Raw genomic sequence first — 13057 nt, 5'->3', positions numbered from 1 at the left:
ACCCCTTTTTTTTTGAGACGGAGTATAGCTCTGTTGCCAGGCTGGAGTGCAGTGGCATGATCTCAGCTCACTACAGCCTTCAGCTCCCCACCCGGCTCTAGCGATTCTCCTGCCTCAGCCTCCTAAGTAGCTGGGATTACAGGCATGCACCATCATGCCCAGCTAATTTTTGTATTTTTAGTAGAGACGGGGTTTCACCACGTTGGCCAGGATGGTCTCCATCTCCTGCCTTTGTGATCCTCTCACCTTGGCCTCCCAAAGTGTTGGGATTACAGGCGTGAGCCACCACACACGGCCCATCCACACTCTTTTTTTTTTTTTTTTTTTTTTTTTTTTAAAAGATGGGGTTTCACCATGTTGGTCAGGCTGGTCTTGAACTCCCGACCTCAGGTGATCCACCCGCCTTGGCTTCCAAAGTACTTGGATTACAGCCGTGAGCCACCGTGCCTGGCCCCACACTCTTTTTTGTAGTCTCTAACATGGATTCAAAAGAGACTTTCCCCTATAAATGGGGTTTGTCTCCTTGTGGAGATGGCGGGTGGCATCTTCAAATTTCTACAGCCCTTAACAATACTTAGTATGCCTCCGCCTGATATTGGAAGGAGAATTTAAGCTCTCAATAGCAACCTTGTCATGGGTTTTGAGTTGCATGGTCTGTGTACCCCAGTGTCATAATGGATCCTTAATCTTGAGGCAAGTACAGATAACACACCCATTTTACTTGGACATCCAGCGTTGAACCTTTTATTACACTAAAGTATATGTCCATGTAAAATTGACTAGGTGTAAGCTCCTTTTGCTTAGAACTCTTGTATATAGCTATAAACCAAAAACAAACTGTCAAGTGAATCCATTCTTAACGTGTAGATGATGATATTTGGCTGATCTGGAAGCACCCCTGTCTCAGGGCTGTGGAGGCTGCTGCAGTGCAAGCTCCCTTGCATTCAGCATAGCTGGGCCTCTGTGTGTCCAAGATAACTGCATCCTCTAGCCCTTTGACAAATTTGAGCTACTGTGAATGTTTCTACACTGTGTTAGGCTACTATTTGGCCTCCACTGGGTGTGATTGAATTACTTTCCTGTTAAATTCCACTGTGTTCCCTATTCATTAGCTTAGTGCTTGTCACACTTTAATGTGCAGAGGATTCACCCATGGATCTTGCTGGAATGCAGATCCTGCTTTAGTAGGTCTGGGATGGAGTCTGAGATGCTGCATTACCAGTAAGCTCTCAGTTGACAGTAGCAAGGCTTAGCTGTGGTGCTCCAAGTGGTACCACGTGATACCAGAGTGGCTAAGGCAGGTGCTGCCACTGACATCTGGTGGTAGCACTTGATTGGAAAATGATCAGCCAGATGGTCCAAAATGTGTCTAAGTTAATTTTGACTATCAACATTTTGAAAAGTAAATTTGGCAACCTTGCCGAGTTTGGCCACTCCATCACACACTCCAGACTGAAAGCATTGCTAGAGAGTGCCAGGGCGCCAGGTCTCCCCAGGCTTTGAGTGGACATCTTTGGGTGCCACCACCCTCTTGGTGAATACAACCCTGTCTTTATGCCCCTGGCATCTCATCATCATCTCCTTTTAGCCCCCCCCCCCCACCGAATACTTTGTGATGTGTTAAAAAAACAAAACTCAACTTGACAGTGAGCAGGAGACCAGGTAGCTGCTCAGCATGTGGCGCGTGGGGAAGTCCCACCTCGGAGCTGCATGCACTGATCCTCGGGCTGGTGCTGTTTGCACCAGTGTGTTTGTGCCCATGCTAGCTAGGGGAGCTTAGGTTTCCCCTTTGAAGCCGGGCATGGCACAGGCTGTTGAGTGGTTTGTGGACACTTAGAAACTTTGAGAAGAGGTTATCTGATACCTTTGTCCAAAGAAGGGCAGGATACTGTGATAGATGCTTTACTCAGGAAGCCGGCTTCACTGGTCCAGTGAGGCCTTCTTCCAAATTCGTCAGTTTATAAGCATGAAGCCCTACTTCCCTCTGGGAATTCGTGGAATTTGTTATGTCCTGTCCTGATTTTTTTGGTGATAATGCTCGACTAAACTTAAAAATGTTTCAAAAGTAAAAAAAAAAAAAAAAATGTTTCAAAAGTAAAATCAATATGGAGCCTCCTTATATGGAAAAAGTTATCTGAAAAGACACCTAATGAATTTCCAGCTAGGTAAGCCATCTCCTCCTGGACCCTAATTTGTATACTGGTAGGGTTATTTGAAAATGAATGGTTTTTGAAACCACTAACACATAAATGAATAAAAGATATGTTTACCGGATGTTTTTAAAACTTGCCTGCCAGAAAAGCTTAAATCCTATAGAGAGGGATGTAGAGGGTGGGCAGATCCTATAGAGATGGATGTAGTGGGGTGGGCAGGTTTTAAAACTCTTGGAATATAGAGTAATAGAATGCTATATAGAACTGAAAGAACTGCAGGTACCCTTAAATCTATTGCAATTTTATATGAAGTAAAATTATTCTAATGTGATGATTCTTCCTAAGTGCTGAGATATTTTAACAAAGTTTTTGCCAGGTTGAGGCAAAATGAGAAAAAGACAGTTGCAATGAGCTTTTCATAAAGTGAGGTGTATTCGGTTTGAAGACCTGATATTCTGAAGTTATATTTTCTAAATTTGAGGGGATAAATGTCTGGTCGTTTATGAAATGATGCCAACAATAGATAGCTGGGTTTTGTTTTTGTTTTTTGAGATAGCATCTCAGTAGTTCACCCAGGCTGGTCTTGAGCTCCTGGCCTCAAGCAGCCCTCCTGCCTCGGCCTCCCCAGTAATTGGGATTACAGATGTGAGCCATGCACCTTGCAATAGTTGTTTTTATTTTTTTGAGACGGAGTCTTGCTCTTTTGCCAGACTGGAGTGCAGTGGCCTGATCTCAGCCTCCCAAAATGCTGAGATTACAGGCATTTTAAATAAATACATTTACTTTGCCCAGGCATGGTGGCTCATGTCTGTAATCCCAACACTTTAGGAGACCGAGGAGAGAGGATCAGCCAGGAGTTCAAGACCAGTCTGGGAAACATAGTGAGACCTTGTCTCTACAGAAAAAAATTAAAAAGAAAAATTAGCTGGGCGTGGTGGTGCATGCCTGTAGTGCCAGCTACTCAGGAGGCTGGGTGACAAGTGCTGCTGGAGCTTAGGGGTTGACGGCTGTAGGATTCTCACCATAGGTGTGTGTGCTGAGCCATGATCGCACCACTGCACTCCAGCCTGGGTGACAGAGCAAGACTTTGTCTCAAAAAAATAAATTTTAAAACTATCTTTATGAAATAAAAATTTGCCACCCCCATATCTTTCCCTGTGTCTGTCTCTGTAGAGGTGTGTCTTACTGGCCATTAGGATGGAAATATCTAGGAATCGCTGAGCTAGCATATCCACCCTGCAGCGGTTGATCTCGACTAGCTGGAGACCAGAGGGAAGATGGCGGATCCTCCCCTGCCTGGGATCCTGTCTTAAAGGGCAAAGGAAGCATCAGCTGGAATGGCTGTGGTCTGGAGTTTTGAGTCTTTCCGCAGCTGCCCTTGCTTAATCAGCCGACTCAGCTACACTGCCTTTGAAGGGAGTCCCTTGAGAGGCCAGAGCACACATTTTCTAGGGCTGGGGCTGTTGTTCACTGACAGTTAAAGCAATGATTCCCAAAGTTTGTGGCTTGCTAGAATCACCTGGAGAGCTTCTTAAATAAAATCCTGATGCCCAGGTTCACCTATATTGTTAAATGAGAATGCCAGAGGGCAGGAGCCAACGTCACTAATTTGGGAATATCTGCTTTGAGTGTGCAAGACAGAGCTTCATGCCTCGGAGTGGAGCTACCACACACTTCCAAGAGACAGATAGTGTGGACCTGTGGATTAAATAGAGGGGGAAAAGACACACGGTTTTCTGTTTTACAGTCTTGTTTTGGTAGTCCCTGTTCTACTGGGCCTAACAGGCGTGAGCTGCCACTCCCAACCCAGAGGTTGCGGTGAGCCAAGATCGTGCCATTGCACTCCAGCCTGGGCAACAAGTGCGAAACTCCATCTACAAAAAAAAAAGTGACCTAACACCTCTCTGCAGGGACACAACATGAAAGGCCCTGTAACTTGTACAACAAACACTTCACATAACTGGGGGTCCATAGAAACGGAAGTCATCGTGAGGCTCCATTGCATTTGACCCTTCCTCCTGATTTCCTGCATGGAGGGTCAGGCGTCCCGCAGCCACTCTTAAGGTTACAAACTACAAAGCAGACATTTGCAGCCAGCACCTAAGTGTCAGTTCAGGAACAGATGGACACAGAATTGGGGAGACACGTACCACAGCCACTCTTCTGTTGCGGTCTTTGAACCTTGTTCCTCTCCCCCCATTCTGAAGAGACACTACTCCAGGGATTTTCCCCAGCATCTAGAGTCCCGAATCCTGAACAACCTTCCTGTGGCCCCACAGATGGGGATGCCTTGCTGCCTGACCCTCTCCTGCTGGGGCCACTGTCTCCCACTGATTCCTCTGTGGGGTGGGAAGGCCTCCTAAAGCCCCCAGCAGCCCGTGGTCAGTGATGCTGCTCCCAGGTGGCCTTGAGTACATGAGGCCCTGACCATCCTTGCCCCTGGAATTCTTCTTTCCCCTGGTCTTCTGCCATGGTGCCACTGTCTGCTGTGGTCCTGTTAGGGTTTCCGTTTTCCCTTTCAGTCTCAGGCTGTGCTTTGGTCTTTTTCCTGTCTCAGGTCCCCGTCTCCAGCCCTGACCTCTCTCCCACTCTTGGTGTCCCTGTTCCTCAGCCCCTCCCGATGGGCCTCCTCTGGTTCCTATGCTCCTCTTTCCCTGATGGCTTCTCCAAATCATGCTGGTGCTTTATCCATAGCTTCTGTACCACACTCCCTCCCAGGCCTGTGGCTGCCACCCTCGCAGAAGCAGACTCTGTTCCACTGCCCAGGACCCCAGCCCCCCAGCTGCCTTCCAGACCTGCCCTCACTCCTCCCTGCAAAACCAGAGCCTGGCTGGCCACTGCCACTGCCCTGGGCCTCCCTTGTGCTGTCCCCTTCTCCTGGTCATATGCCACTTTTCCTTCTTGTATGTGATTTGTCTTTAAACGAGAATAAGTAAGTGTTTTCTGGGAGCTTCCATTCCCAACGTCGTCTTCCTCATGCTGAGCTCCTGTGTGCCACACAGGCCATTGCTACTCATGTGCTCAGCTGTCCCTGCTGCACATTCATCTGGGACCTGTAGGGCCCTGCCTGCGTGGGGAGGGTTTTTAGCACCTTCCCATTTGCAGGTCGATTTTATATTATGGGTAGAGTTGTAAGTTCATACGGCAAGATAATTGGCTAGGAACTGGTAAACCACTATTTCTGTTAAGCAGAGGAAAACCTGAAAGAGATGCAGTAGTTCATCTTCTCAAGAAATGAGAAAGTTTTTTGTAATTGGAAACTTAATATAAAATAATAGTTTGCATCAGCAGGTGGCATAGTGCAGCATCTTTTTTGTTTGAAACAGGGTCTCATTCTGTGGCCCAGGCTGGAGTACAGCCCGCCCAGCATCTTCTTGGTGCTGGTCCCACTGATGGAGCGAGACCACCATCTTTCCATTGCTGGCAGGCTCCTGAAGAATCCATGTTGGGATCCATGGTACACATGTTGGGAAGGTACTAAGTGGACCCACAGAAAGTAAACATCACAGGCCACACACAGTGGTTCACGCCTCTAATCCCTGTGGGAGGCTGAGACAGTGAGACAGGAGCTCAAGAGTTTGGAACCAGCCTAGGCAACGTAGCGAGATTGTAGCTCTACAAAGAAAATTTTATCCTATGTTTTTAATACAAAATTATTTTATTTATACTGTCACCTCTGCATAACCAGCCAAATCTAGTTTTCATGTTTAAAGCAAATGAGCCCCCTCCTCTCAATGGGAAAGATGAGCTGAAGCTTCACTTCCTCCATAGGGCTGGGAAAGGAAATCAGACAAAAATCTAAGGAAGGACCAAATATTGTACAGAGTGTGCAGATAGGCTCATGCAACTGAATTGAAAATACCTGCCTTTTCTCTCCACAGGGGAAGGTGGAAGTTGAAGCTGGGAAAGAAGGTATGAAGTTTGAAGCGAGCGCCTTCTCATACTACGGTGTGATGGCCCTGACGGCCTCTCCAGGTGCGTTTGGTCCCCGGCCGCGTAGGGCAGGGCTGCCTGTTAGGAAGTAAGGCTCCCTCTTGTCATCTTTCTCTCTGTATCTGCCAGCTGGCCTCATTCATTTCCTTTTTGAATTTTTTGTTGAAGTACATCATATAGGTAGAAAATCCACACAAATCCTATGTGTACACCACGAATTCTCACAAGCTGAACATGTTTTAAGTTGTACCCAGACTAAGAGACAGGACATCACCAGCCGCGCAGAACCCCCATCATGCTCCCTTTGAGTCATTGGTCCCCAGAGTAACTGCTGTCTTGACTTCTCAGTTAGCTTAGTTTTGCCTGCTTTTGAACTTTGCCTAAATGGAGACACGGTGTATGTTACACAGGCTGGCTGCTTTCTCTCAGTGTCGTGCTTGTCACGTCATCTCTGTTGCTGTGTGAGATCATACGCTTTCCTCTTGCCATGTCTGCTATGCCACTGTGTGAATGCACAGCAACGCACATGTGCTTTCATTGCTGATAGACATTGGAGTAGTTTCCTGTCTGGGGTTTCTATGAATATGTGGCTTTGAATATTCTTGAACATGTCTTTGGGTGAATGTGTGTCACCGTTTCTGCTGGGTGTGCACCTGGGAGTGGCATTGCAGGTCAGAGGGTGTGTGCCTCTGGATTCAGCTCTGATGTACCTCCTTACCCCCAACCTGTGCTGTGTGAGTTCCAGTGCTCTATCCAGCATTTGGCATTATTGAGTCTTTTAAATGTTAGAAGTTTGGGAGGTCCTAATTTGCATGTTCCTGAGGACCAATGAGGTTGTTGCTATATATTGATTGTGGCCGGCTCTTCTTGTCTGGAGAGCTGGCCAGTTGAGTCAGCCATAAGGGTGGGTGGCCATGGGGGATTGACCAAGTTCTCTGAGCACAAGATTCCAAGATGCCAGCCAGCCAGATGGGCTCTCAGATGTGAACACAGATAGATGCCTGGTGGCTTGCTGGCCTCTGGGGATGGCGCTGCTTGGCAGAACGCAAACCCTTGCTATTAATACCTTATGCAGCCCCAACAGGTCAGGCAGTTCGACAGAGGTTCTGGAGTGCCACCTTGTGGCAAAAATACCACATGCTAGGAAACTTCATTTACAAACCTCAAACCTAATAATAGCTCATTTTAAAAGAATTCCTGAAAACCAGGCTTCAAAGGGGAGGAGATACCTCTAGACAAGACTGTTTTTGTGACATCAGTCTTCATCAACAGTACCACCCAGTAATAGTCTGAGGAACCCAAAGATGTTACAGTTAGAAAGTCACTGAGACATCAAGATTTTCTCTGTCCCAAAAATACCCTCTCACTATCCTGGTATAGGTGTTTGAGTTCTGGGGGCATGGTGTCCCCATTGTCAACTGTTCACCAACACCCATTGTGAACAGGGGCCTGTCTGACCCAACTTCATTAGTAGATTTCTGTTGTGAACTTAAAGGTGACCTTCGTTAGGGTAGCTCTTACCTAGGCATGTGAAGACCTGGGTTATAGCTTCAGCTCAAATATAGGCAGGTCGCGTGATATTGAGCAAGGCCCTTTGTCTCCTTCTTGTTAAGAGGACATAATGATACCAGCTCATGTGATTATTAGAAGACTAGGATGCAATGATCCTTGCACAGTGCCTCATCCCCTTAAAGCATGAGGGGAAACGTGGGCATAGCAGAAAGGTGCTGTGACTGTGATGCATTTTGGTGGCCAGCCTCAAATTAGCCCCAGGTGAGCAGAACCAGATTTATAAGATGACTCTGAAAAGAAACTAGAGGTGGCCAGGCGCAGTGGCTCATGCCTGTAATCCCAGCACTTGGGGAGGATGAGGCGGGTGGATCACGAGGTCAGGAGTTTGAGACCAGCCTGACCAACATGGTGAAACCCCATCTCTACTAAAAATACAAAAAATTAGCTGGGCATGGTAGCACACACCTGTAATCTTAGCTACTTGGGAGGCCGAGGCAGGAGAATTGCAGGAACCCAGGAGGCAGAGGTTGCAGTAAGCTGAAATTGCACCACTGTACTCCAGCCTGGGTGACAAGAGCGAGACTCCATCTCAGAAAAAAAGAAAAAAAAAAAAAGAAACTAGAAGAGTGGGTTGTACATTTCTACCAGTTACTGGTTCCTGGAACGTAAATGTCAGCCCAGTTCCTATTGAACTGTAATGGAAGGACAAGTCTCATTCAGAAGACATGGTGAGTAGCCTCCCAAGTCTGGACCTGCTAAAAAAGAAGGGGAGTTCGAGTCCAGGCTGGTCAACATGGTGAAACTCCGTCTGTACAAAAATACAAAAATTAGCCTGGCATGGTGGCACATGCTTGTAGTCCCAGCTGCTTTGGAGGCTGAGACAGGAGATTTCTTGAACCTGGGAGGCAGAGGTTGCAGTGACCCCAGAGCACAGAGCGAGACTCCGTCTCAAAGTTTTAAAAAGTGGGGGAATTTCATTAATGGCATCTTATCTATTCCAAAGCCTAGTATTTTACTTAACTTTACGACTAAGATTTGGGGTTTTGTATATTCATTGAGAGGTGCAGTTAGTACAGGCATCTCAAGATGAAGTTTCTGTTTATTGATGTTCGCTCTCTGGGGAAAACCTACAATAATCAGTCCTTAAGACCTGCCTGCCCCAGAGGTGTGATTCCTGCTCAACATTACATGTTCTGAGACTTTTCGATCTGATGGGGGCTGCAGCCCCCAAGTAAGCGGTGAGGAGGATGACTCTGGTCTGCATTCCCAGGAAATCTGTGTATGTGTTCTTTACTTACATTCCCCTCTTTTGAGATTTGAAAGCATTCCTAAGCAATTCAGAGCTTCAGGTCAAAATTATACTGAGCTGAATTGCCACAGATGGGGAGCTGTTAGCTGTGCAGTGAGTGAGTATTGGGGTGCAGGCACCAGTGGTTTGGGCCAGGCTCTTAAGGCAGTTGACTAATTGAGCTCCCCTTTTTGCCACTGCTTGTGACTTAAACCCTTAAGAGTAGCACGATTGGAGCTATAAACCCCAATTGGTTATTAGTGGCTTAAGAGATTTCTGGGTTAGTAACAGGCTCATGGGTAGGATTTCGCCTGATCTTGGCCTCCGTGTGTTCCTCTTCCTGGAAAGCAGTGTGTGTTCTGTTTTGTTTCTAGAATACTCTACTGACTTGTGCATTTCTGCAACTGAATGCTCATATTGTATTGGTAGAATGAGTATCCCCTCCTGTCCCTTGATTATAGAGATCTCTTTTCTTGCCTTTTGATGCGATCTCACCCTGTTTTTCTCCATTTTTCAGTTCCTTTGTCCCTGTCTCGTACCTTTGTTGTCAGCAGAACAGAGTTGTTAGCAGCAGGTTCTCCAGGTAATTCTGCATGCTTCCTTTCCATAATTCTCTGGGTTGCCTCCGCTGCCCCCATCACACCTGGCTGGCTAGGTCTGCTTCCTTTACCTGGACAAGCTGTTTTGAATGTCCCTTGGAGCGCTAAAGCTCTAAGGTTCTGTAACTTTATAGTGAGCTCTCCAGGAAAACATAAGCCACAGCAGGTGGAGAGTCCAGAACACCGCACAGTCACTGTGTACAGGAGACATGTGCCAGGAAACGGAAGGGGGACGGTTCTCACGCAGGTTGTTAGCGCTCCCTGCTCTTCCTACCTGCACGGCTGACCTTGAATTTTCAGGCCAGCAGTAGGGGGAGGCTGTTCTTGGTTCTTACTCTGACCTCAGAAAGTTACAGTGTGTGGAGTTTGCAGAGGCCCTCAAACCTTGAGGCCACTTTTAAAGAACACATTTGCCAAAGGCCTGAGAACTGAACTCCTCTTGGTATGCAAGAAAAATCCCCATCCACACAGGCACACAGCATTCCTGTCTCCTGGCTTCTCGTTCCCACGTCCCTATGAGCGGAGCGCGAGCACTTCTGCTCCCCATCAGGCAGGTGGCCCGCTTCTCCCGCCGCCTGACTTTGTTTTGGAGTGAACACCGGGCACATTCCTACCCCGCTGCTGCTGACTGCCCTGCAGGAGAGGGCGGCCAGGCCTAGCTAACTCGTCCAGCCATTAACAAGAAGGGAGAAGGCTTAATCTGTCTTTAATTAAAATTGCTGGGATTTCCTAGTTGGTAACACAACTTTCCTATATTTATCTTGGGAGTTTTTTCCATAATTACTGTCATAAAACTTTGGCACATAAATTTGGCCACAAAACCTGACCTGAACTGGGGGTCAGCCAGTACGGTCTTCACTCTGCTTAGTGTGAGTCCTCGTCCGTCTCAGCACAAGTCAATGTGTTTGTGGACTAGGGCTGCCCCAGAATTGACGGGTAGTCTGTAATGTGGATGTATGGACTGTATCACCTTCCAAATTTCAAACACCTCTGGCCCCACAGGGCTTCAGATGAAGAATGTGGACCTTCATTATTATTATTATTAGAAGTAAGATGGCGTTTGAGGCTCTGAGCAGTGAGCTGAAGCTCATGCCCTATGAGCTGTGGAAGGGGTCCCAGAAGGCAGGGCCTGTTCCTCCAGGATGTGGCCATGGGGCCAGGCAGCAGGCTTCTGGCAGAGGAGAGGGTCCACTCACACCAACAGAGGGCAGTGGGGTGAGAGGAAGCGGACTGAGTCACCCTAAAATCCTCTTGAGGAGAAAACAGGAGACTCAAAAGTACTGCAGGAAGCCTCAGACAGGCAGAGGTCTGATCAGTAGCAAAGTACCTTGAAATGTTTTTATGGCCTTCAAGTGTTAACACATAGACATTGTTTCAAAGGTATCCGTAGAAATGGTGATGAGATTGGTGGCTGAAGCCCAGGAATACAGTGGGATCCTTTGTTTCAAAAAACTGACTAATCTGTCATCCTGGGTGAAGCCATTGCATGTCCAAAGACTGGGTTGGGGGTAGGCTCATGGTAGCACAGTCTGGGAGGAAGCTGACAAGAAAGGATAGAAAATGCTGACTAGGCCCAGCATGGTGGCTCACACCTGTAATCCCAGCACTTTGGGAGGCCCGAGGCGGGTGGATCACCTGAGGTCAGGGTTTTGAGACCAGCCTGACCAACATGGAGAAACCCTATCTCTACTAAAAAAATAGAAAATTAGTCAGGCATGGTGGCACATACCTGTAATGCCAGCTACTAGGGAGGCTGAAGAATTACTTGAACCCAGAAGGCAGAGACTGCAGTGAGCTGAGATTGTGCCATTGCACTCCAGCCTGGGCAACGAGCAAAACTCCATCTCCAAAAAAAAAAAAGCTAACTAGGCTCACTTATGGGGTACCTACTCATGTCAGGTAACCACTTTATACATTATCTTATTTTTAACCCTTGTCAGACCTTATAAAATGGGTACCAGGGCCAGGCATGGTGTCTCACGCCTGTAATCTCAGCACTTTGGGTGGCTGAAGTGGGTGGATCACCTGAGGTCAGGAGTTCAAGACCAGCCTGGTCAACACAGCAAAACCCTATGTCTACTAAAAATATAAAACTAGCTAAGTGTCGTGGTGCACGCCTGTAATCCCAGCTACTTGGGAGGCTGAGACAGGAGCATTGCTTGAACCTGGGAGGCAGAGGTTGCAGTGAGCCGAGATCACACCACTGCATTCCAGCCTGGGGGACAAAAGCGAGACTCTGTCTAAAAAAAAAAAAAAAAAAAAAAATGGGTACCAGGTAATCATCATCCACATTTTACAGGTAAGGAATCTGAACCTTAGCAAAAGTAGGTCACTTATTCAAAGTTCCGTTCTGCTAAATATGAAAGTCTGTTAAATTGTTAATTTGCCTTGCTCTCTTAGAAGTGTAAACAAGGGGAACTGCCACTCTGAATTTGTCTTACAATGAAAAATTAGCTCATGACTTCACAATTGTAGGGACAGTTAAGATGTAAAAATTTTAAGAGAAAATGGCCGGGCACGGTGGCTCATGTCTGTAATCCCAGCACTTTGGGAGGCTCAGGTAACCGGAGCCCAGCCTGGGCAACACGGCAAAAACCCATTTCTACCAAAAATATAAAAATTAGCCAGATGTGATGGCACACACCTGTAGTCCCAGCTACTAAGGAGGCTGAGGCAGGTGGATCCCCTGAGCCCAGGAGGTTGAGGCTACGGTGAGCCAAGATCGAGTTACTGCATTCCAGTCTGGGTGATAAATTAAGACCCTATCTCAAAAAGAAAAAAAAAATTAGGAGTAAGTGAACTTGTCACCGAAGATTCGTGGAATACTTATGTTTTGTTCTGGGTGTCCTGCTTTAAGACAGTGATGGGGTGAGATGAAGAACAGCTACAGGATTTATCGTGGAGAAGAGACTTAAGGGGACCATCACTCTCTTCACCTAGCTGAGGGCTATTTTGAATAGCAGAGGAAGAAAAGGTACTCACTGGAGCTCCACACAGAGCAAGTGAGACTCTCATGTGAAGTTAGGGGAGGCACATTTTGATGGGTACGATGATAAATTTTCCTGATAGCTGAAGGGCAGGTGCAGCCAAAAGCCAGCTCCTCTGGGGGGCATCTGTCAGGGACACATTGCAAAGAGGAGCCAAGCCTCAGATGAGAGAATTGGTCCCCTCCAATCCTGTGATATGACGCGATTCAAGACCTGGCCGGGGTGGGCACGCAGTTCCCATCTATACAATAGAGTTGGTTAGAAAAGCAAAAAGTGAAAGAAGCCTTGGTGACGGGCGTTTTTTATGACGTTTATATTAGAAGTAACAATGAACTCCCCAGAAGAGCAACAACACCGAGACTGGCATTCTTCCACTTTGTTTTAATGAAAGGATGCTACAAAACCTGTCTGGAGACGCCATAGCGCCCAAGATAACTTATTCAGACTCTTCAAGGCTTTAATGTCTTCCAGCAGTCTTGAATTCCTGAGACATCCTCGGGCTACCTGTTGGGGGATTTTACTGGGGTCAGAGACAAAGATAATAGGTTTGGCTGGAGGGTATGGTATGAGCAGACAAATATTTTG

The 13057-nt window shown here is 47.1% G+C and overlaps 1 protein-coding gene across 2 annotated transcripts in view; it reads left to right on the top strand.

Moving 5' to 3' along the window:
• CNNM2 (cyclin and CBS domain divalent metal cation transport mediator 2) overlaps nucleotides 1–13057 on the top strand; it is a 165700-nt gene that overhangs the window by 149171 nt on the left and 3472 nt on the right. Inside the window, exons 5-6 of one of the 2 annotated variants that reach the window (XM_017531075.2) lie at nucleotides 6035–6128; nucleotides 9404–9469. In XM_017531075.2, coding sequence (XP_017386564.1) covers nucleotides 6035–6128; nucleotides 9404–9469 — 160 coding nt within the window. The remainder of the gene's footprint in view (nucleotides 1–6034; nucleotides 6129–9403; nucleotides 9470–13057) is intronic. The other variant, XM_017531078.2, reaches the window with a different exon arrangement.

Source organism: Cebus imitator, unplaced genomic scaffold (assembly GCF_001604975.1).
Source record: "Cebus imitator isolate Cc_AM_T3 unplaced genomic scaffold, Cebus_imitator-1.0 Scaffold71, whole genome shotgun sequence".
NCBI classification, from domain to species: domain Eukaryota; kingdom Metazoa; phylum Chordata; class Mammalia; order Primates; family Cebidae; genus Cebus; species Cebus imitator.
The sequence above is the reverse complement of the archived record's forward strand: the minus strand, read 5'-3'. Positions and strand labels throughout refer to the sequence as shown.